The following is a 23,826-nucleotide window of genomic DNA, read 5'->3' on the forward strand; positions in this document are numbered from 1 at the left end:
TTATCTTGGTTGCCAGCGCACACCGCTTAGCGCTGGCTCCCTGCACTCATAGCCAGAGTACACATCGGGACACATCAGGTTAATATGCAAACCGCTTTGAGGTCTAAACAGGCTAATGAGGTCACTGATTATTCACAAAAACCGTGACTCAGCAGCGATCTCGCTATGTGAAAAGTACCCCTAAAAAAAAAATTGAAAAAATAAAAATGAAATAAGTCAGCTCCTCTACATTTGGGCTGCTCCCTGATATGGAGCATTGATAAGCACCCTGGCCAATGTAGCTGAAAAAAAAAAAAAAAAAAAAAAAAAATTTACAACTCTGGAGGATGGGAATGAAAATCAAGAGTATTTATTGCCAACAACTCGTTAAAATAAATAAATCCAAAACACGTAGCATGCACAGCTACGTATTTTAGACTAGTCTAAATAGGGTTTTGAAACACTTAGCTATTTGGGCTACTGTGCATGGTCAATTTTTTTACCTACTGGGAAATGGATCTGTTCCCTGTTTTTTGGATTTTTGCGATTTTAGAGTTGTTTGCAATAAAGCCTCTCATTTCCCCCCTCCCCTTAACCGTGGAGCTGGAGTTTTTTTTCCTTTGAGTTTCTCCATGTCTATCATAAAGGTAAAGAAATAAAATTGTTCCTATCAAATTTATGAAAAACCAATAAAAAAAAACACAAACCCTCCACTTAAGCAGTCTTTAGATGCACAAGAGGGAGATTTTTTGAAGTCACAACTAATTTGGACATTTTGGCAATGCGCACCTATAGCACAAATATTGCTTTTGCAATATGTCTGCTGTTTAACTGCCTAAGCAAAGTGGATGAGGTTAAAAGACCTAATCCATTGCTTTTTCCTTGGAGATTTGTGAAACGCAAGGAAAAAAAAAAAAAAAAAAAAAAAAAAAAAAAAAACACACACAAAAAAAACCAAAACACTAGCATGAAAGATTTTACACCAGCCCTGAAATATCAAAAGCTTCACAATGACCTCCCATCTAGATGCTGATCATCACTGACCTGGATGCAGGACCACTGTCCTGTGAATTAATCTGCTCCTCTTTAGTCCAAACCATCCTGTATATTCTTCTCATATGGAGCTATTAAATCCACAGCGCTTTACAGATGTGATCACAACTATCCCCATTGGGGCTCAATCTAAAATCCCCCATCAGGATTTGAGTGGTTGAGAACCTGGATTTAACCCCCCCCCCCAAACTGATGCAAAGCCCCACCAATCCATTAACGGATTCTGCTGTTTTCCAAAAGGGCGGATTACGACTGAAGGAAAACCACGCAAGTGTGAAAGTATCCTTAAGTGGGTTGGTCTGTAGATTTAAGACTTCAACAGCAGTCACAAATGGCCAATGCCAGGGGAGAGCAGGCATGTGACCACAAGTATGTCATTTGTAATAGCAAGAGCAATTACCCAGTAGAAAGAAATGGGTGTAACCGCAGGGTAATGTTAAAACATAACATAACCGATACTCAATGCGATTATCAGAGGTCGTAAGGTCAACTGACCTGTATCAGTGTAAACACAAAAAAGCCCACTAAACCAATACAGGGGCTCAAAGTAAGGGTGCCAATGAAAACCCTGTGAAAAGGCATAAAATTAGAAAGATCTCACTGGTATCTCATGTTAGATTTCCTGGTGAATATAGGATCTTCAGAGGGGGGAGCTATTTATATATAGCTACCAAAAACCCCTCACATATCGATCCATTGGTGGCGTGCTCCAGTCTCCCTACACATCAGGGAGCTTTTCTGGATAGGAGTGAATAGTAACACCTCTTGTGCAGAGGTAGACGCCATTTTTATAATTGCGGTCAAGTGCCGTTTAGATGAGCGTTGCCTCGCTCTACATGAGAGTTGAGCAAGGCTGGACGTCTGGTTTGACTATGGCTGGAAGTACGCAGATTGCCTGCTCCTTGAGGAGTCACAAGTCTCCAGTCAGGGTTGGAAGCCTGGACAGCACCTTTAAGGATGAAGTTACTGAGATTTTAATTCTAATTTGTCTCTTTAGTGTTCTTTTACTTCAAGGTTATCAGATGCAGGCACTTTATTTCATGGTACCCTCAGAAGGAACTGCCCCATCAAAACTGAATGTCTTACATTTGGTGGCAGTGAGCCACATTACATGTACACCAAGATACAGCAGAGGCTGACTGAAGTCAGATGGAATGTTATGATGCAGTTAAACAAGAACACAGTACTTATAAGGCTCTAAGCATCATGCATTGTAAAGCTGCTTAGAGTAATACTTCCAGTGATTGGGATACATGTGGAATACATCATGTGGACTATGCTAGTCAGGTAGAAACTGCTTTACATGGGCTTTATTTCTTGGTGATAAGAGCCAAGAATCTATGTGTAAATGGACCCCAAAACCAATCAGGTTTGCAGCTACCAAAACCCCCTATTAACATGCTGTATGTTAAAGATTAGCAATTGACAATTTTTTTTTAAAAGGGTATACTAAAAAAGACTATGCTGCATTTCAGTCACTACAGGTCTAAACATTTCAGGTGTTTTATTAATCTGCACCAGATATTTCCTTAAAATCCATGGCATAGACCATGTCTACAGCCTTGACTAGACTTCTATTCTTCCTACCCAAATGCTCTGCCAACCCCACCGACCACATCTGAACATCCCCTTTCTCACATATTAACCGTCAAATAAACAGCACCTTTGATGAATTTGCCAAATAGCCCTTCAAATATAACTGTTAAAAAGGAACCTTTCACCAGTTTTGGTGCCAAAGCTTTGGCCACCAACCACCGGGCTCTTATATACAGCATTCTAACATGCTGTATACAAGAGCCCAGGCTGCTGTGTAAAACGTTAAAAAAAAAACCCCACTTTATAATACCTAAAAACAGTTGCAGTGGTTAAGTTGGGCCATATGGGCATCTCTCTCAGGTGCGTCTGCCTCCTCTTTCAACCATCTTCTGAATCCTGTGTGCCTGATGTGTTCTACGTCACATTCGCCAGTCGGACCTCAATGCCGGTGAGTGTGGATGACTTAGGACGCGTCATGCACCCCGGCTTCAGAAGGACAAGATAGCCGAAAGAGGAGGCGCTGGCAACGGAAAACAGACGCCCATATGACCCAACTCCACTGCAGCGACAGTTTAGGTGATTATTATAAGGCAATTTTTACGTTCCAGAGGCCTGGGCTCTTGTATACAACATTCTAACATGCTGTAAGAGCCCACTGGTGGTGGCTGCAGCTTATAGGCCCTCAAACTGATGACCGGTTCCCTTTAAACTTTTAAAATGAGCAAGAGTACACCAGATAGTTACCATTCCAAAGAAAAAAGGGGGGGGGGGTGTTTACCATCAGCCTGATGCATCTCCTGCTAAACCATATCCCAGCTTCACACAGGGCAGGACCTTTTCTGCTAGACTAATTTACTGCCCCCCTCCTGATCCTATATACCCCATTCAAACCTGAGCACCCCCTATCCCTTTTATCAGCCCCTTTAAACTATTGACCCCCACAACCTAATACTACATTAACCCCTCATTGCCCTAAAAAGCAAGTCATGGTTCAACCTATGTTTTCTGGGGCCAAAATTAGGTACCATAAGGGTACCTTCACACTTTAGCGATGCAGCAGCGATCCGACCAGCGATCTGACCTGGTCAGGATCGCTGCTGCATTGCTACATATAGTCACTGGTGAGCTGTCAAACTGGCAGATCTCACCAGCGACCAGCCCCCAGCCAGCAGCGACGTGCAAGCGACGCTGCGCTTGCACGGAGCCGGCGTCTGGAAGCTGCGGACACTGGTAACTAAGGTAAACATCGGGTATGGTTACCCGATGTTTACCTTAGTTACCAGCTCACACCGCTTAACTTAGCGTGTGCAGGGAGCAGGAGCCGGCACTGGCAGCGTGAGAGCTGCGGAGGCTGGTAACGAAGGTAAATATCGGGTAACCACCTTGGTTACCCGATGTTTACAGCTTACCGCAGGCTGTCAGACGCCGGCTCCTGCTCCCTGCACATTCAGGATTGTTGCTCTCTCGCTGTCACACACAGCGATGTGTGCTTAGCGGGAGAGCAACAATAAAAAAAAACGAACCAGCGCTGTGTGTAACGAGCAGCGATCTCACAGCAGGGGCCAGATCGCTGCTCAGTGACACACACAGCAAGATCGCTAATGAGGTCACAAAAAACGTGACTCAGCAGCGATCTCAGTAGCGATCTCGCTGTGTGTGAAGTACCCCTAAATGTCTAAGATGTACTAGGTGAAAGTTAGATAATTTCATAAATGTTAAAGGTAATTGTGTAGTCCTATGAGTATATCCCAACATGAAAACTAGCAGTTTTTAAGCTTATTTCATACATTACACTTTTGTGATTTACAATAAATTCAAATGAGAAATGAAAAAGAACACTGATAAAAATTAAACACTTTCAGATACCTGCAAGTTATTGGCGTTTCTGGCACCAATTTTCTTAAATATTGGACAAACTCCATTTAACTGGCAGCCTAACTTTCCAGTTTGCACTGACTTTGGAACAGCACACCATTTTTTGCAGTGACTGAAACCCTCTGGCAGCAGGTTGTCCAAATGAAGACCAAAAGGGGGTGACCCTATCAGCCATAGTAAGAGAAATTGGTCATTCCACGTCCGATTGAGAAAGTTGCATTTTTACATCAAACTCTTAAGTCCAAGACTGGTCACCCTCGAAAGACAAATGCAAGAGAGGACATGATAATGCGGAGAACCTCCATGGGTAATTGTTTCAACAATACAGCTAGAATTGCTCACCAGTTCAGCACTGAAAAGGTTAAGGATCTGTCTCATCATACAGTGTCAACGTTTAAGAGTATTTGGACTGAAAGCCCACTCTGCAGTGACCAAACCTCTCATTAGCAGAAAGAATCAAAATGCTAGAATCACTGAAGAGCATGTTTTGTGGCTGGAGAAAAAGGTCCACAGTTCATTTTACTGATAAAAGAAAGTTTAATTTATTTGGGTCCGATGGGAAATATGTTCAAACTGGGTAAAGACTGAACTCTGTTAAAGGGAACCTGTCAGGTGCAATATGCACTCAGAACTGCTCTTTGTACAAATTAGTGATTCCCGCCTAGCAGTCCCTGCACACCCTAGCATAAATAAACAGATCTTTAGAAGAGTAATTCCTAAAGATCGTATATGCTAATAAGCGTAGGGACTAGTCTTGAGGGAATTTATTCCCTTAGCTAGTTGGCCCACATAGCATGTTAGCACGCTCCTGTGGGCATACTAGCATGCTAATGAAAGCGAAGCTACTCCGCACATACCTTATTCTTCGTGGTGGCCAGTGGAGGATGGATGTGCTCTGCGCATGATCCGGAGTCCTCAGCACTTCTGCTCATCTGCACTGTACCTCACTGAAGCCGGGAAGCTTACACCCGGAATCAGTTTAGTGCACATGATCGGAAGCCTCAGGTAATCCAGATCATGAGCAGAACGCATCCATCCTCCAGCCGCCATGAACAGTGAGGTATGCTGCTGCGCATTCATTAGCATATTAGTACGCCCACAGGGGTGTGCTACCATGCTATGTGGGCCAGCTAGCTAAGAACAAATTTCCTCAGGACTAGTCCCCTTGCTAATAAGCATATATGATCTTTAGAAACACTTTCTAAAGATCTATTTATGCTAGTGTATACAGGGATGTTAGGCAGTTTACTAATATGCACCCAAAACTGTTCGTAGTTCTGGGCGCATGTTGCACCTGACAAGTTCCCTTTAAGAAGTCAGTGAAAGGTAGTGGAGGAAGTGTCATGTTTGGGGAATGTTTTCTGCAGCATGAGTTGGACCCCTCTTAGGCTATGTGCCCACGCTGCGGAAAATGCACGGATTTTGCCATGGATTTTTCGCAGAAAAGCCGCAGATTTTCCAGAAATCTGCAGCACAGCTACTCCCCAGGCATTTCTATGGCATTTGGGAAATGCTGTGCCCACGCTGCGGATTTTTCCGCAGCGGAAATCGTGCGGAAAAATCTGCTGCATGTCTATTGTTGCGGATTTCTCCGCAGTGTTCCAGATACTTACCTGCCTCACCCGAGTCACTTCCTCCGTCCAGTGTACAGGAGCGTGGTGAATCCAGGTACAGGAAGGAAGAGGTGGGCGGAGCCTGCACGAGCTCTAATCATGTGACAGCCGGAGCTAGTTCAGGCCCGCCCACCTTCTCCTGAAGACGCTGAGAGAGTGACCTGGCTGCCGGAAAGTGAGGTGCTGCATGATGGAGGCAAGTATGAATTCCCCCGATCACTGCAGTACTTGTTCTACATTGAGGATGCAGTGCCGAAGCCATGGTACTGTATCCTCAATGCAGAATACCCGCAGGACATTCCGCAGCATGGAAACAGACAAGTTGTGGTGCTGTTTCCTGGGAGCACCTGCGGAATGTCCTGCGGATATATCCGCAGGACACTGTCCCCGTGGGCACAGCCTTACAGCTACATGGTTGTATCAGAACCGCCAACACCATGTGGCTCCTTACTTGCCTTCATTACTCAGCCAGCAATTTTCATGCAGGACAATGCCACCTGTCACAGCAAAACGGGTAAAGCAGTTCCTTGAAGCAATTAAGTGTCTAACCCAGAGTCCTAATCTAACCACAATAGAGATACTCTTAAAATCTTTTATGACAAATGGTCAAGAAACCCACAGTCCAAGAAGAGTGGATAAGAAAAAAACAAAAACCACCACACCAGAGCAGTGAGAGACTAGTCAAGTCCTGTGGCAGCAGATGTGCTGATGTCATTCACAGCAAAGGCCTGTATACCTCCTACTGATTGGTGACTGTAGCAGAGAGCCACCCCCCTAGAGTTAGTCAAACGGTGCCCCGTTGGACAAGCCATTCGTCGAACTCTCGAACCCCATAGGAAACAATGGGAGGCAATCAAAAACAATTGGAAAACACCCTCAAAGTTGTCTAAAAGGTGCCAAACAACTCCCAAGACAACAAACACATGGGAAAGTGACAAGGACATACTCATGCGAAAACTAAACAGCTGGACGAGGGGAAAAAAAAAAAAAAAAAAAAAAAGAGGAGGAGAGATATAGGCATGCCCTTCTAAAACAAGTAAAACACAGCAAGGGAACTCCAAGCAGACTCCCTTTTTTTCCAAAAATTGGGCCCCACAGACCACTTCAGTGGCAGCACTTGTGCCCCAGTTGCAAAATGGACAGGTAGATTTGCATCAAGCACATTCCAAATCCACAAGCATTTACTCTCCCCAGGATGACACAGTGGTAGTAAATTCCTTGTGGATCCATGACTTGTTCATTTTGATGAACGTTAGTCTGTCCACATTGTCACTGGACAGACGCGTGCGCTTATCTTTCAGCACACACCCAGCAGCACTGAAGACAAGTTCAGAGACAACGCTGGGAGCTGGACACGACAAGATCTCCAAGGCGTAAGTGGCGAGCTCAGGCCATTTTTCAAGATTTGAAGCCCAAAATGAGCAAGGCTCCAGTTGCAAAATCATGGCATCAATGTTCATTTGAAGATACTCCTGTATCATCCTCTGCAGCCGTTGACTATGTGTCAGACTTCTTGTCTGTTGGCCTTGCAAAGGAGGGTCTATAAAAAACAAAAAAAAAAACTATTCAATAAAATTGCTGTTATCAGCACCAGATACGGTGCTGCTGGTATGGTTAGACTATTGACAAGACTGTCCCATGTTTGTCAAGTTACAACTGGGAGATTCACTCCGTGCACCACAGTGGTTGGTGGAAAAGCAGAGTTAAGAGCGAGTAACAGCTTTTGCTGATACTCCTGCATACGTGTGTCCCTTTCTATGGCTGGAATTATTTCACAAAATTTGGACTTATACCGGGGATCTAAGTGTGGCAACCCAGTAGTCATCATCATCACTTCTAATTTTGACAACCCGAGGGTCATGTTGTAGGTAGTTCAGCAAGAAGGCGCTCATATGTCTTGCGCTTCCATGCGGACCAAGTCCTTGCTGTGTTTGTGGCATAGAGGTGCTAACCGTTCTTCCTCTGACATCTCACCCCCCAACCTCTTTCAACTGAAATGTGACCAAGGTCTCCCTCATCTGCTGAGTCTTCCATGTCCATGGACAGTTAGTCCATTTCTTCATGTTCTCCTGCACCCTCATTTTGCCTGCTACCATGCGCCCTTGTTAATCCCTCTCCCCCACCGTCCCATGCCTGCCGCCTTGGTGATGATGAACGTCTGGACCTTGGTGATGTTATCCCTTGTGCATATGAATACTCATGTACCTCCTCCCCTTCCTGTTGAACCACCCCCTGACTCCGAAGTGTTTAGCATGTGCTCCAGCATGAAAATGACTGGAATGGTCATGCTGATAATGGCATTGTCAGCGCTAAACATTCGTCGCCATGTCGAAACTGTGCAGAAGGGTGCAAAGGTCCTTGATCTGAGACCACTCCATCAGGGTGATCTGCCCCACCTCTGCATCTCATTGGCCCAGGCTATAAGTCATGACGTATTGCACCAGTGCTCGGCGGTGCTGCCAGTCGCTTTAACATGTGTAGAGTCGAATTCCAGCGTGTCGGCACATCGCATTTCAGGCGATGAACCGGCAGGCCTGAAAGCCTTCTGGAGCGATGCAAGTCGCTCAGCTGTGGCGGTTGAACGGCGGAAGTGAGCAGACAGCTTTCGTGCCCTGTGCAGAAGGTCATCTAGGCCGGGATAGTGTGTTAATTGCTGGACAACAAGGTTCAACACGTGAGCCATACAAGGCACGTGTGTCACCTTGCCCAGGCGAAGGGCCATACCCAGGTTTGCAGAATTGCCGCACACGGCCTTACCTGGCTGCAGGCTGAATGGAGTGGACAGCAGAACTGCCCACAACTCAGCCAATGTGTAACTTATTTCCAAAACATTTCAAGCTAAAGACAGCCTGATGCGGTTGCGCTCTGCTGCCAGCATAGTAAGGAGGTGTGCGTGTTTCCTTGTGCGCAGTTACAACGCTGGTGGCCTGACCAGGCAGGCTTGAGGTGGAGGACCCAGATAGGGTTGAGGAGGCAGAAGCGTTGGAGGAACTTATACACAGAGGATTGACGCACAAGTCGTGGGGACGGCAAGACCTGTTCAGCAGACCCTTCTCCAGCTATCACCATAGTTACCCAGTGCCCAGTCAGCGACATGTAACGTCCCTGTCCATGCTTACTGGTCCAAGTATCGGTGGTGAAATGCACCCGCTCACACACAAGTTTGTCAAAGAAGCGGTGATGTTGTGTGCGACATGCTGGTGTAGCGCAGGCATACCTTTCTTGGAGAAGTAGTGGCGACTGGGCATCTGGTACTGGGGCACTGCGACAGACATAAGGTCTCGAAAATCCTGTGTGTCCACCAGGCGAAAAGGCAGCATTTCGGTAGCCAAGAGCTTACAGAGGGATAAAGTCAACCTCTTAGCTTTGTCATGGGTCGCAGGAAATGGCCTTTTATTTGTCCCTATCTGAGGGACAGATCTGGCTGCTGTGTGTAGACGGGGTTTAGTAGGGTGTCCCTGGAAAAATGCAGGTTTGTGAGGAAAGTGCAGTCGTAGACATGTTGCCTTCATCCAACGTTGGTGCTATCGATGTCAGCTGTACACGCACTTGTTTCCCCTTCCAAACCAACTGACGACCTAACAAGCAAACTGCCTGTTGCGGTTACAGTGGTGGAAGGTGTGTGTGGGAAAACCAGGTGTGACAGCTGTCCCCCCCAGTAATAGAAGATGAAGAGCGCGCGGATGCACTGGAAGGGGCAGGCGGTGGTTGGCCCACTACGCTAGGCTGCATTGCAGCACAGTGAGCTTCCCACTGGGAATTATGCTTGGTATTCATGGAAGAATTTGTTAAACTGGTGAGCTTTTTGCCTCTACTTATAGATTCACAACAAATTTTACAGATCACATGATTTGGGAGATCCTTTGCTAGGTCAAAAAAGGACCAGGCAAGGCTTAGAGGACATGCGACCTGCAGAGCCACCACGACTTGTGCTCAGAGGCAGAGTGGTGGCTGAGGATGCAGTTGTAGACGTGCTACCAGTACTCCGACTGTCCAGGAAGGCACAAGGTAACGTCGTCAGTTGCATCCTCCTCCACCGCCTGACTGTGGGTTGACAGTAAGTGGGATCTAGAACGTAATCATCAAGAGTTTTGTTTGCACTTCCCTCGCCCTCAGACCTAGCCTCTTCCTGCCCTAACCAAACATTAAGTTGTCATCCCAATCTGGTATCTGCATCTCATCATCATCAGTATGTTCCTCATTGTCTCCAACAGGTGTTACAGTTTGGGAATGATGGTCTACATTATGCTCAGAAAGTTGGTCATCGGGGCCTGAATCTGAGTCACAAAGGTTCTGGGCATCACTGCAGACCATTTCCTGGTCTGTACTCACTGTCGCTTGGGAGCAGACCTCTGATTCACAGGCTATAGTGTGACTGAACAGCTCGGCAGACTCAGCCATCTCTGGTACACCATACTGTGCAGGGCGAGTGGAGACTTGATAGTTGAGAGAAAGCAATTGTGATTGGGATGACAACTCAGAGGACTTTTATGTGGTAGTTGAGGTGGAGGAGAGGGCACTTTGAGCATTTGAGATCCATGCAAGCATGGTTTTTTTTGTGCATCATCTACCCTTAGAGTTCGGGTCTGTAAAAAAGGAAGTACAATGGATTGTCCACGGATAGTAGACATCTTACTTTTGCTGGAAGATAGCTCATCTGCAGCAGATGTTAACGTAGCTTTGTCACCTTCCCCACGGACACAAACTTTTTTTCCTTTTCCAACACGCCTGTTCCCCTTTTCACCAGCATCTGTCCTTTTGTCACTCATTTTGTTAGCGACAAGATTAGTCACTTACAATGTGGTAGCAAAAATTGAGAGGTAGTGTAGATTTCAGAGGTGGTCTAGCTTTATTGACAGCTGAAGAACCAACACTGACCATCCCTGACAATGCAACTATGGCCCTAAAACTGGCAGCACTGTTTGCTATAAAAGTAGCGTAGCAAAATGTGCAGGAGGGTAGAAAGCAGAGGTGGTGGGACTTTCTTGGCACCAGTAGGACAACAATGGAGTATAGCAGCCACTGTTTGGATGCCACTAATTTTTAGCACCGTTTGCTATAAAAATAGCATAGCAAAATGTGCATGAGGGTTGAATGCAGAGGTGCTGGAAAATGCTTGGCACCAGTGGGACAAAATTAGAGCAGCCACTGTTTGGATGCCACTTCTATTCAGCACTGTTTGCTATAAAAATAGCATGGCAAAAGTGGGCAGGTGTGTACAGTGGCCAGGAAAGGAAGCCTCACTTTCTATCCCTCCTAATGGTGAAATGCAGCAAGGAATTCCCTGAGCTTAGGTACACAGACGCTGTTATCTGAAGCTGTATACAGCGTTTCCACGGACCTGACTCACCTATGGCGCTGAGCCTGAGAAAATGAGCCCTGAGAAGGACTGAAAAACTTCTGTCCCTAATCTGTAGAGCGCTGTGTGTAGCGTATACAGCCGGAGCGGCGCCAGGAGCTGCGTGAGCGGTGACTGTCACCTACACGCAGAAAGCAGATAATGCCGTCGTGAGAAAAAAAAAATGCCCGTATTTATAATGCAAGGACATGTGACATGGAGAGCCTATGACACATGCCCTTGCTTGTTTGGCCAAAGTGGCCACTTAGCTGTGTCTGGGATTGGCCCGCCCCACTGCACGTGCGCTTGAGGAGGGGGGGGGAAATGGCGATCGCCATTATCCCAGCAGCACTGATCTAAACACGCCGCCCCCGCACACTATACGCTGAAATTAGATAATAGTGTGAATCACAGAGTGACTCACACTATTAGTGAAAAGCCAGCTAGTAAATAGCTAGGCTTTTTGCTGATCGACCTGTTATCGAACGTAACTCGAGCTTTAAGCATAAAGTTCGCGTTCGATCTCGAGCACCCCCAAAAATCACTCGAACATGAAATTGGCGAACCTCGCTCAACTCTAATCACTACATTTTCTGAAGCTAAACCAAAGAGAAATATGGACGTTTACCCTCCTGTAACTGAAGAAAAGCATAGTGCATATAAACATACGGTACTTAGTCAATGCTGGCTCACTTTTTTGTTTATGTATTTGCTGAACCTAACAGTCATTGTTCTCTAATTATGATCTCTACATTTTTGGCAAAAATACAAAGTTTAACATAAAACCTTTAATTTTTTGTAACACTTCTAGCAGCATGGTATAACCAGTGGTGTAACTACTGTGGTCGCAGCGGTCACGATCGCGACCGGGCCCGGGAGGGTAGGGGCCCGGCAGCCGCCAGGCAGATCAGCAGCCAGCTCCTGTCAGCGTGAGAGGAGCTGCGCTGATCTGTCAGACCATGCGGCCACTATTTTACCCGCTGCCGCCGCAGACACCCCCTGCCTGGTGTCAGCAGCGGCGGTGTCTCCCGTCACCGCGCACAGTAGTGATAAAGCATAGCGCGGCCGGTGCCGCACTATGCATCACCATTCCCCCCTGTGCGGTGACGTCACTCCCGAGCGACTGCTGTGCTGAGTGCACAAAGCGCAGGACTGAGGACGGGAGGACGCCGACCGCAGCACCGGGAGAACGAGCAGCGGGGAGGACAGCAGCGGTGGAAGGAAGAGAGAAGGCGAGTACTTTTTTTAATATAAGTGAGTAAACGGTGGCCCGAGGCTTTGGAAGGCAGGCCTGGAGAGGCTGGCTGCATTGCACACGGAGGCCTGGAGAGGCTGGCTGCATTGCACACGGAGGCCTGGAGAGGCTGGCTGCATTGCACACGGAGGCCTGGAGAGGCTGGCTGCATTGCACACGGAGGCCTGGAGAGGCTGGCTGCATTGCACACGGAGGCCTGGAGAGGCTGGCTGCATTGCACACGGAGGCCTGGAGAGGCTGGCTGCATTGCACACGGAGGCCTGGAGAGGCTGGCTGCATTGCACACGGAGGCCTGGAGAGGCTGGCTGCATTGCACACGGAGGCCTGGAGAGGCTGGCTGCATTGCACACGGAGGCCTGGAGAGGCTGGCTGCATTGCACACGGAGGCCTGGAGAGGCTGGCTGCATTGCACACGGAGGCCTGGAGAGGCTGGCTGCATTGCACACGGAGGCCTGGAGAGGCTGGCTGCATTGCACACGGAGGCCTGGAGAGGCTGGCTGCATTGCACACGGAGGCCTGGAGAGGCTGGCTGCATTGCACACGGAGGCCTGGAGAGGCTGGCTGCATTGCACACGGAGGCCTGGAGAGGCTGGCTGCATTGCACACGGAGGCCTGGAGAGGCTGGCTGCATTGCACACGGAGGCCTGGAGAGGCTGGCTGCATTGCACACGGAGGCCTGGGGAGGCTGGCTGCATTGCACACGGAGGCCTGGGGAGGCTGGCTGCATTGCACACGGAGGCCTGGGGAGGCTGGCTGCATTGTACACGGAGGCCTGGGGAGGCTGGCTGCATTGTACACGGAGGCCTGGGGAGGCTGGCTGCATTGTACACGGAGGCCTGGGGAGGCTGGCTGCATTATATATGGAGGCCTGGGGAGGCTGGCTGCATTGTACACGGAGGCCTGGGGAGGCTGGCTGCATTGTACACGGAGGCCTGGGGAGGCTGGCTGCATTATTATATATGGAGGTCTGGGGGGGCTGCATAATACAAAATGAAGGACACCTTATACATGGAATATAGGGGTGCATTATGCATGGAGGATTGCATAATGCAATATGAAGTTTTATGGGGTTGCATTATAATACATATAGGACTATGGGGGCTACATTATAATATAATATATGGAGGACTATGGAGGCTACCTTATACATGGACTATGGGGGTGCATTATAAGACATTGGGGACTATGGTGTAGTATAATATATGGAGAACTATGAGAAATTCATTATAATAATTGGAGGGCTACTTTATACATGGAGGACTATAGGGCTGCATTATAATATATGGAGGACTATGTGGTGCAGTATTATATATTAAGTACTATGGGGTGAATTATAATACATGGAGAACTATGGGAAATGCATTATAATACATGGAGGACTATGGAAGTGTATTCTAATATATAAAGGGTAATGTGGGACCCTTTATACTATTTGGAAGGCAATGTGGGGGCCATTATAGTATTTGGAGAACTATATACAAGGGGGGACAAAGATACAAGCAGAGGATGGGAACATTTTGTGCTGAGGGAAAAAGTCTTTCCCTCAGCACCCAGCTTTCCCATGCTCTGCTATACATCATTTCTCAGCACCCAGCTTTCCCCATGCTCTGATATGGGAAAGCTGGGTGCTGAGGGAATGATGTATAGCAGAGTATGGGGAAGCTGGGTGGCGAGGACAAGATGGATATCAGAACATAGGAAAGCTGGGTACTGAGTGATTTCAGATCATGGGAAATCTGGGTGCTGAGGGTAAGAGCCAAGTGTTAGCATCATTATCCTGTACTCCGAGTGTCAGTGTCATTATCCCGTACCCCAAGTGTCGGTGTATGTGGAGGGGGGCCCCCAAATCTGAACTTTGCACCGGGGCCCATCAAACTCTAGTTACGCCACTGGGTATAACCCTTACAAAAAAAACAACAAAAACCTTCAGATATTGATCAATGCAGATTATGTTATTTCTAAATAAAAGCAAGCGAGCATACATTGTTCTTTAATTTTGATCTCCAGTGTATGCTTAACAAGGTCAAGAACCCCTAGTTTTGATGTATGGGAGACCCAGATCTTGTTATACATTTGTGCTTGCAAATCCCTGCTACTGAGTTCCTCCTCTTCCCTCCATCATAGAAGTTACTAGAAGTGATGTCAACACAAAATGCCTGTTCAAACCAAGTACAGGCACTTGTGCATCTTAGTGGGACAGATCCTTTAACTACACCTTCTCACCTGCTTGTTTTCCATCTGTCTCCATGAAACAAGAGCTGTCACAAAAAAAAATAAATTATTTTTTTTTTTTTTTTTAAAACTGATTGAGGGAAAGGGCAGATGAGAAAGTGTACTTAATTTGTCCCACCATGATGTACCAAGCACCTGTTTGCCAGCACAGAATTTTATGAAAGTGAATCTGTCAGGTCCAAAATGCACCCAGAGCAATGAGCAGTTATGGGTGCATACTACTAATCCCTGCATCTAGTAGCATAAAGACCTTTAGGAAACGTATTTCTAAAGATCTTTTATCTGATGTTAATGAGTGTGGGGCTACTCAAGGGTGTTATATCCACTGACAAGTCAAGTCTTAGCATGGCAGTACGCCCACAGGGGGTGCAACAATATGTTGTTCAATTCAGCATCACCATCAGTGACACATGTACCTGTTTGCTGTGACTGCGCTTCTGAATTTCGGGCTCTTCCAGTCACGTGCAGTATGAAAGCTGGGTGTACGCATCCCGATTTCAGAAGTCTACTGCGTATGACTGAAAGTGCCTTGCATTCAGAAACGTGAACAGAGATACACAGCACTGCTAGTGATGCTGAATTGAACAGCGTGTTAGTATGTCCACAGGGGTGTAAGGGGTGGACGGACCCCTTACATGGAGGCGCAGTTTTCCCCCCCTGAAGATACCCCACGCTGGGGTAGTTAACACTGTAAAACACAATTAACATTAACATCTTTAACAGGTTTCCCCTCCCTAGATGTCAGGGTGGGACGGCTGTCCCCATAGGAACAGTACAGGAGAGAGGAGGAGCCGGACAGTCTAGGGGGAGGGTGAGAGGTTGCTGTAGGAAGAAGTCAGTTTCTGCTGGGACGGGGGAGAAGGAGCAACGGGGGCAGAGTGTGGGGTCGATTGTGGCAGTTAGCCAGAGAGAGAGAAAAAGGAGAGTGTCCGGATCGGGAACCAGCAGTGTACAGGTGGGACCCGAAGAGGCTTAGCTGGCGAAGCAGAAGTGTGTGGGTCAATTCTGCAGTAACCGGAGTGTGAGCTTAGGTGAAGGAAACAAGAGTAGCCGAGCAAGGCCCCTGAACAGAGAAAACAGGAACAGTTTTCCCCGGCAGGAATTGTGATTTGACACTGCAAGATTTGTGTACTGAGACTGTTTAGAAGATATGTGTAAAAAAAATGGTTCAGCTGATGCCTGTCTGCGGAGTTTTCCTGAGTCTGCCAGCGTGCTCCTGCCATCCACACTCTGCCCCACAAAACATTCCCCTGTCCCAATAATGACGGCTGGGCCGGGGGTTAGCCTGATACATGAAGCGGCCCTCGCAGCGACTCCTGAGGCGCCCCCAGCACCTCGTTACAGGGGTGTATTCTCAGAAAAAACAAACAAGTACATGTAAGGCACCAGGCTTTGTGATTAGTCAATAATGTCCAAGGCGTACCTTAATTGTGCAAAACATATCTGAATTTTATAGCAAAGTGCCAAACAGACACATTTTTTTTTTTTTTATCACTTAAAAAAAAAAACAAAAAAAAACAAACCACTCCATCACAATTGATCAAATCCATAAACTATGGAATACCACATGGGAATAGCAGTATAAAACTAATGTATGCAGGTCACCACATGAGGTAAATTATAAACCTGTATCACGCATCCCATATATAATTAAATTGCCATATGGCCCTGTAACTGGATAAAATAAAGCAAGTGAGGATGTCTTAGCAAGGCTAGGCCTGTGGCTAGTAAGGGGAGTGCATAGAGAAGGCTGGGTAGCCAAAAAAGTGGATGCCTGAAGCCAGAGCCTCAAAAAAAAAAAAAAAAAAAAAAAAAAAAATTACCAGAGCCCAAATGACAGGATAATGAGTGAAAGTGTATAATCCCGACGCGTTGCACCACTCAAGCTGCCTTCATCAGGAGAATGAACTTTGGCTTTTAGGTTCTACTGTTTTGGTACATGGCTTTGTTTAATTACAGGTGGTGCCTAGCCCCTTCTGTTGGTGGACAGGGGTGTATTAACATGCTTAAGGTACCGTCACACTAAGCAACGCTCCAACGATCCCTCCAGCAACCTGACCTGGCAGGGATCGCTGGAGCGTCGCTACACGGGTTGCTGGTGAGCTGTCAAACAGGCAGATCTCACCAGCAACCAGTGACCAGCCCCCAGCGACGTGTGGAAGCGGTGCTGCGCTTGGTAACTAAGGTAAATATTGGGTAACCAACCCAATATTTACCTTGGTTACCAGCACACACCGCTTAGCGTTAGCTCCCTGCACTCCTAGCCAGAGTACACATCGGGTTAAATGTTACCTCACAATAAGAACTAGCTATGATCCCATACTATTTCTTTACACTCTGGCTTCCTTCATCTCCTGCGCAGGGAAGTATGATCAGATAGAAGAAAAAAAAAAAAAAAAAGCTTCTGGAGTTTTAGGAAAACTATTGCAAAATTTTATTGAAGGATGTCAAAATTAATGTGACAAGGACAAAAATAGGGAACCCATATATGGCATAAGGCTATGCGTTTCAAACGCTGCCTGCATTCTTTGTTAAGCCTGAAAGGCGGAAGCTGGATTTTCTCCTCTTCTATTGGACCCTTGCACTGCCAGAGTGTTATCTGTACATGCCGGACCTTGCCCCAGTTGAGCTGGATCACCTTCCTTTCTCAAGTATGATCAGGCCATGTCCCTGTACAGTCAGACACACCCATTACATAATGCACACCAGCGACATACTTTATTTCATTCTCCGTAGAGGAACTTTTTAAACATAAAACTGTAAATTATTTTGAGGTTTATAGATTAAAATGGACCTTGTTCATGGGAAAACCCCATTAAAGAACATTTCATATTGACCCCTGTGAGGAAGCAAGACCTACATTAGTATAAATTGAACTGTATTGCAATGTTTTTCAAGCAGGGTGGGAGGTGATTTAGAGAAAGGTCAAATCTAGTTTCTACTTGAAAAAGCTTTAGTTTGACAATTACAATCAATACAAATGGGAAAAAAAAAAGTCTACGTATCCATCTCACGCTTCTAAGGCTATGTGCGCACTGTGTTTTTCGTGGCGTTTTTGCGCGTTTTTCGGGTGCGTTTTTGCCCTCAAAACTGCAGGACTTTGCTTCCCCAGCAAAGTCTATGAGTTTTCATTTTTGCTGTCCACACACATCTGTTTTTACCTGCGTTTTTGAGTTAAAAAAAAAATAAAAAAAAAAAAATGGACATGTCAGTTCTTTCCTGCGTTTTCTGCCCATGCAATGCATTTGAAAAACGCAGAGATCAAAAACGCAGCAAAATGCAGCCAAAAACGCATGCGTTTTTTGATGCGTTTTTTCGATGCAGGTGCGTTTGTGCGTTTTTAGCGGACAAAAACACACAAAAACGCAGCGTCAAAAAGACGCAGTGTGCGCACATAGCCTAAGGGGCTTTTTTTTATTAAGTGCACCATGTAGGGGCATAAGCTATACATTGTTTAAATAACTCATCTTAAGTTGTAAAGAGTAGGTATGTACTGTATATGTTCTGTAATAAAATGTTACATACCATTACAGCAAATACTTGGTCCACCTCCAGTGATGAGCCACTGAGGGTTTACAGAAACAATTGTTTATAGCGACAGCTCAAACATTGGTAGGTCTGGTTGTTGGGACTGTTTATTCTAAATGGCTGAACACCTCAATTGTTGATATTACAAGGAGGAAGGAGATTTACATCTTCAATAAACACGTTTCCAATACACAATTCAAGAATTATCCAACACCAGAGGCCCGCAGCATATGAATTTCCATTGTGATCCAATTGAGATCTATGTTGGCAAAGTTAATTGGAATCACAGATCCATCAATTTTGGATTTCTTGAAAATGTAAAAATAAAAACCAAAACAAAAAAAAAAAAACCCTGCCAAAAAACATGTTCACACTAAATTTGCAGCAGAAATTTCAACACCAAAATACTGCAATTCACAGAATCGGCAACATGAATGAGGATTCTGTAGTCTCGTGCTGCTTATTTTCCCTTCAGATGTGAAGCTGTTTTGGTTCGCCATGTCAATTCTCAATTCCCCTCCCCCCCCCCCCATAAATTTGAATAATTTGCATTTCACAAGTTTTTTTTAAAACAGCAAATACTGCACATATGGGGTAAAATGCCTGCTGATGTGATCAGAATGACGTCATGAAGTTGACAAACAAGTGGTGAGAATTAAAATACCATGTTTGGATGCTGTGCACGCAAGAATTAAGTTTATGCCCCCAATATAGGCAAAACAGGTCAGATCTGAGCCCTTTATCCCTCCCCAAACTAATGCAATAAAGTTTCCAAATTAAGGGCAAGCACGCACTTTGCGTTTCCACTGATTTTTTGGTCCTTTTGAGAAACACCTTTTTTCTGCCTAAATGCATCAGTTTTGATTTTCCAGCAAAGTCAATGGAAACTGTTGATTTTCAGACCGCACTTTGCGTTTTAAAACGCTTAATTTGCATATTTTGTGGCAAAAACCATGCGCTCAAAGAAGCAGCATGTCAATTGTTTTTGCCATTTTAGGCGCATTTTGCTAATATTGAAGTCAGAAATGGCAAAAACCAAGATTCCTTCAAATTCCTGCATTTTACCTGCTTTTTCAGTGCAGAAAACATGCGTTTTGGACTTCCAAAATGCATGCTTTTTGGACATCAAAATAATGATTTCATATGTCCCTTTACACACATAATCCGACAATTTAATTTAAGAAAAATATGCATTTATTTTTTTTAGTGATAAAATGTATATTACCGCTATAATTTTATGAAATATATCTATTTATTATTTTTCCATTAATATAGATTTGTCCCGTTTTTTTCTATGTTTGACTGCTTAAACTTTATTTAGCAGTGTCTTGATGTTCAAAACGCATCTGTCAAAATGCAGATAAAGCAGGTAAGAAGCGCTGAAAACGCATCAAAAAAGCGGTAAATACGCATGAGTTTTCAACGCTAAAGTTCTGGAAAAGGCAACTTTGGTCAAATCAATTAAGCGCAAAACATGCGTTTAGAACTGCAAGTAGGAGAACGCAAAGTGCGTAATTGCCCTAAAGCCCCATTTGTCACAGTGGAAGACATTGTCCATGCATTTAGACGTCACTACCAAGAATAGTCCAATCCATAATCTTATATTTATGTTACATGCATCTGTATCGGCAAACAACGTCATGGTTTATATGACGTATTACAGAAGTGCCGGAAAGTAGAGAAATATAAATATTACACATCCTTTTCATAATATTTAACACTTAAACAAGAAAATGTAAATAGGTGGACAGGTTCAGCTGCCACTATTGATATTCAGGTTAAGCCAAAATCCAGTTATATCTCATTTGTCCAAATACGAGCCCTAACAGTATTCCATGGATAAAATTTGTACCCATTATGATCTATGGGGCTGTTCAGATAAGTGGTTGGTACTAAAGTAGGACATGTCCGATTCAGACCAGATCCACAGACCAAAAGGTGATGTAAAAAAAAAAAAAAAAAAAAAAAAACAAGTTCCTCCTAGAAGATTCAGATTTGGTACATAAGATTCTGCAACCAGATACTCCTCCTTAATCAGATAATATACTGATATCAGTAAAAAATGGACACCAAATGGCTTAGTGGTGTTTCCATAATTGTTTTTCTTTGAACATGTCCACTTTTGGTTAGAATCATGGATCAAAACTTGCCATCTATTTTTATCCCCCACTGACCCATGAGTTTGCACAAAGTAGACGTTTCTAAAGGAATATATAAATCTCTACACAATGCTCAGAAGCCATTTACATGTTTTCTTTTTAATTATATGGCTTTGATACCAGAAGCATTGGTTTATTTCATGCAAGAAGAATTTGTTACACTAGATTAAGAGTAACTTGATTTGAGAGCATTTTGCAAGATAAGCAAAGCTTTCTAGAAATTGGTAACTTGGTCTAAGAGCTATGATTTGCAATAAGAGCAAATACTCAGTGTACACTTTCAGTTCTGTCCTGTCACCACACTGACCCACTCTGGAGGCAACGTTCTGTACTGTAACACACACTATACCATTGTACAGTATATACTATATAGCATGTCTATCAATTTGCATTTGTGGAGCCAGTATTGCATCTCCCGCACACCAACAATTCTATTGTAAGATAACGTGCAGTTTAAGTTTGTGTTATGTTACCTACAGTACAGTATTTTGTATTAGTGTACTGTAATCGTTTTATATGAACACAGTACATTTGTAATACATGTATAAATACAGTAAATATTTTTGGGTTGTGGAACAAATTGAGATTCAATTATTTTGGGAGAATTCACTTTGATATAAGACACCCACTCCCAATAATATATATATATATATATATATATATATATATATATATATATATATATATAAATAATAATAATAATAATAATATCCAGCCACCACCATCAGAATGAGCCATCAAATACACGGTACGGCTCATCCAGAGGCATGGCTTACCTCACCAGTGACAGCATAGGCCTGCTGTAAGGACATCAATATAACAGTGACATTAGGGAGAAACCAGAGGCGAGATACAGTTTACACAGAATTAATCCTCAGTGTCTGCACAACATCTTAGAAGGGAGTAAGGAATTCACAGAAAACTCATGAGTAAGCTTAGAAAAGTAGTTTTACATGGGACTGCAAGTGAGCTATTCCCCAGCTATATGGCGCTGTATGTAGGCATTCAGCTGTGGGAAATGCAGCTGAGCAACTAATTTACAAGAAAACTTAAGTTGCTAAAAGATCCAAGGAGTCAGAACTGAGAAAGTCATGAAAGAAAAGATGAAAGGCAGCTGGAAGGAGACAGGCTTTACAATGGGCGCAGCCATGGAGGTGGCAGCACTCACCTCTTCCTCCAGATTGTTGTTGTGCTCAGTGTCCGCCTTCAGGGTACTCATGGCGTACAGACCGACAGCTGATTCCTCTGCAGAGTCCACGGTTGCTGATGGTGGGGTCCCTGCTATACTAAAGAATGTGCCCCCTTGTTGCCCCTGTGCTGCACAACTTGTGGTGTCAGCGGCTTCAGTCGGGAGAAGTTGTGCCCAACTTTCATGTGGTGTGTAGGTGCCCAGTGCCAGGTATGTCTGCGGTGGAGGTGTCTGTGCTGAGGTGGAGAGTGCAGGAGAAGTGCGGCGGGTGGGCGCCCTTTATAGCAGCCCTTCCTGAGAGCTTCATTAAGGAGGGGGAGTGAGCTGCAGGACGAGCATGGAGGTTCATCAATTAAAGTTCCTCAGCCTGGGAGGGAGGAGGGCTGAGCCCAGTGATGCACAGAGTGGGATCAGCTGCTTGTCCTCCTCCATGAGGGAACAGCCAATCCTGTCCCGATCATCACCCTCTGGGCTGCTGTGGGATTTTTTTTTTTCCTTTACAAAAAAAAGAGAAAGTACAAACTTTACTGTAACTTTTGATAAACTTGCAGTAATGTTGGGGAAGAAGGGGAGAAAGTTGCTGGGCTTTATGAGGAGAGGGCAGCTGATGTCACAGGAGGGGTCAGTCATGGTGTACGGTGAGGGAGAAAACACGAGTGACAGGACCGTGGCCTCACAAAACAGTGTAGTGGTCTCCACAGAAGTGTACACGGGTGACTGTGGAGCATGAGGAGATTATACACCTATGAATCCTGCATGTCCTTTTGTTTCTCTGAGGCGTCATTCACACAAGCGCAGAAAAAGAAAACGTTCAGGCAAAATGGCCGTTTTTATCTATATGGTCACCCGTATGCAATCCATCCTTTTGTCCATTTGTCACATATATACCATCCATGTTTTTTATACATCAAATGTATAAGACCAAACACAGTTCCCTTTGTTAACAGCAATGGGCCCGATTCAGCAAAGCTTTAAAAAGTCGCAAAATGTTGTCGCGCCTCGAGGCAGTGCTAAATGTTTATGATTTTTGGTGTTTCTGCGACATTTTCTGCTTGGTTGGCAGTGTGAGGTGCTGAGGAGGGACGAGGGTATGGCGACCACCGCTCATCAATGTCATGAGCATCAGCGTGCGCTACATCACAAATCCTACTCCAGCAGGGACTAGAGTAAGATCTATGGCGAGGCGTCGACCACACGTAAGGTGCTCTGGATTCAGAGAGGGTTCATGCGCACGTTGCGTACTCACATGCATTTACACTGCGTATTGCACTGCAGAACAAATGCATGCGTCCTGCGTCCCCTGCACAATCTATGAAGATTGTGCATGACACGTGAGCACAGTGCTTTTATGAACGCAGCGATTTGGGTGCTAAAATTTTGACCTAAATCCATGCGTTCATAAAAGCAGCATGTCAATTATTCCGTGCGTTTTGGATGCAGCTCCCACTCTGTCTATGGTGGAGGCAGCAGCCGGAGCGCATGAAATCGGCTTTTTTTCACAAAAAACTGCTTTCATTAGGCAGTGTTTCTGCAGCTATTTGACGCGCACATGTGCTGTCAAATCGCTGCAGAAAATTCTGCAGTTACGTGCGCATGAGCCCTAAGAGATGTGTGTCTCTTAGGCTGCTTTCACACATCCGGCTTGAGCTGTGCGGCTCAATCCGGCTGTGCAATCTATGCAACGGATGCGGTGAAAACACCGCATCCTTTGCATAAGCTTTTCCCATGCGGCCCGTCCGGTTTTTACTGAGCATGCGCAGTGGCAAAAACCGCATGCGGCGGCCGGATGCGTTTTTTGCCGCATCGCGCCGCATCCGGCCGCCATAGGCAGCATTGAAAAATGCGCCGCATCGGCCGGGTGCGGTGCGACGCGTTTTTTTTAGCCGCACGAAAAAACGTACCAGGCAACGTTCCATCCAGCCGCCGCATCGGCTAAATCTGCCGCATGCGGCAAAAATTGGATGGAACGCAAGGCCATGCGGCACAATGCGGCACTAATTAAAGTCTATGCAGGAAAAACGCAACCGGCAGCAAAAAAAAAAACGGTTGCGATTTTCTTGCAAAGTGCC

The 23,826-nt window shown here is 45.4% G+C and overlaps 1 protein-coding gene across 1 annotated transcript in view; it reads right to left on the reverse strand.

Moving 5' to 3' along the window:
* The window catches only part of RBPMS2 (RNA binding protein, mRNA processing factor 2), a 48,714-nt gene extending 26,628 nt beyond the window's left edge, over positions 1–22,086 (reverse strand). Inside the window, exon 1 of the mRNA XM_075342687.1 lies at positions 21,737–22,086. Coding sequence (XP_075198802.1) covers positions 21,737–21,787 — 51 coding nt within the window. The 5' untranslated portion in view covers positions 21,788–22,086. The remainder of the gene's footprint in view (positions 1–21,736) is intronic.
* Between the last annotated feature and the right edge of the window lie 1,740 nt (positions 22,087–23,826).

Source organism: Anomaloglossus baeobatrachus, chromosome 4 (genome assembly GCF_048569485.1).
Source record: "Anomaloglossus baeobatrachus isolate aAnoBae1 chromosome 4, aAnoBae1.hap1, whole genome shotgun sequence".
NCBI lineage: Eukaryota > Metazoa > Chordata > Amphibia > Anura > Aromobatidae > Anomaloglossus > Anomaloglossus baeobatrachus.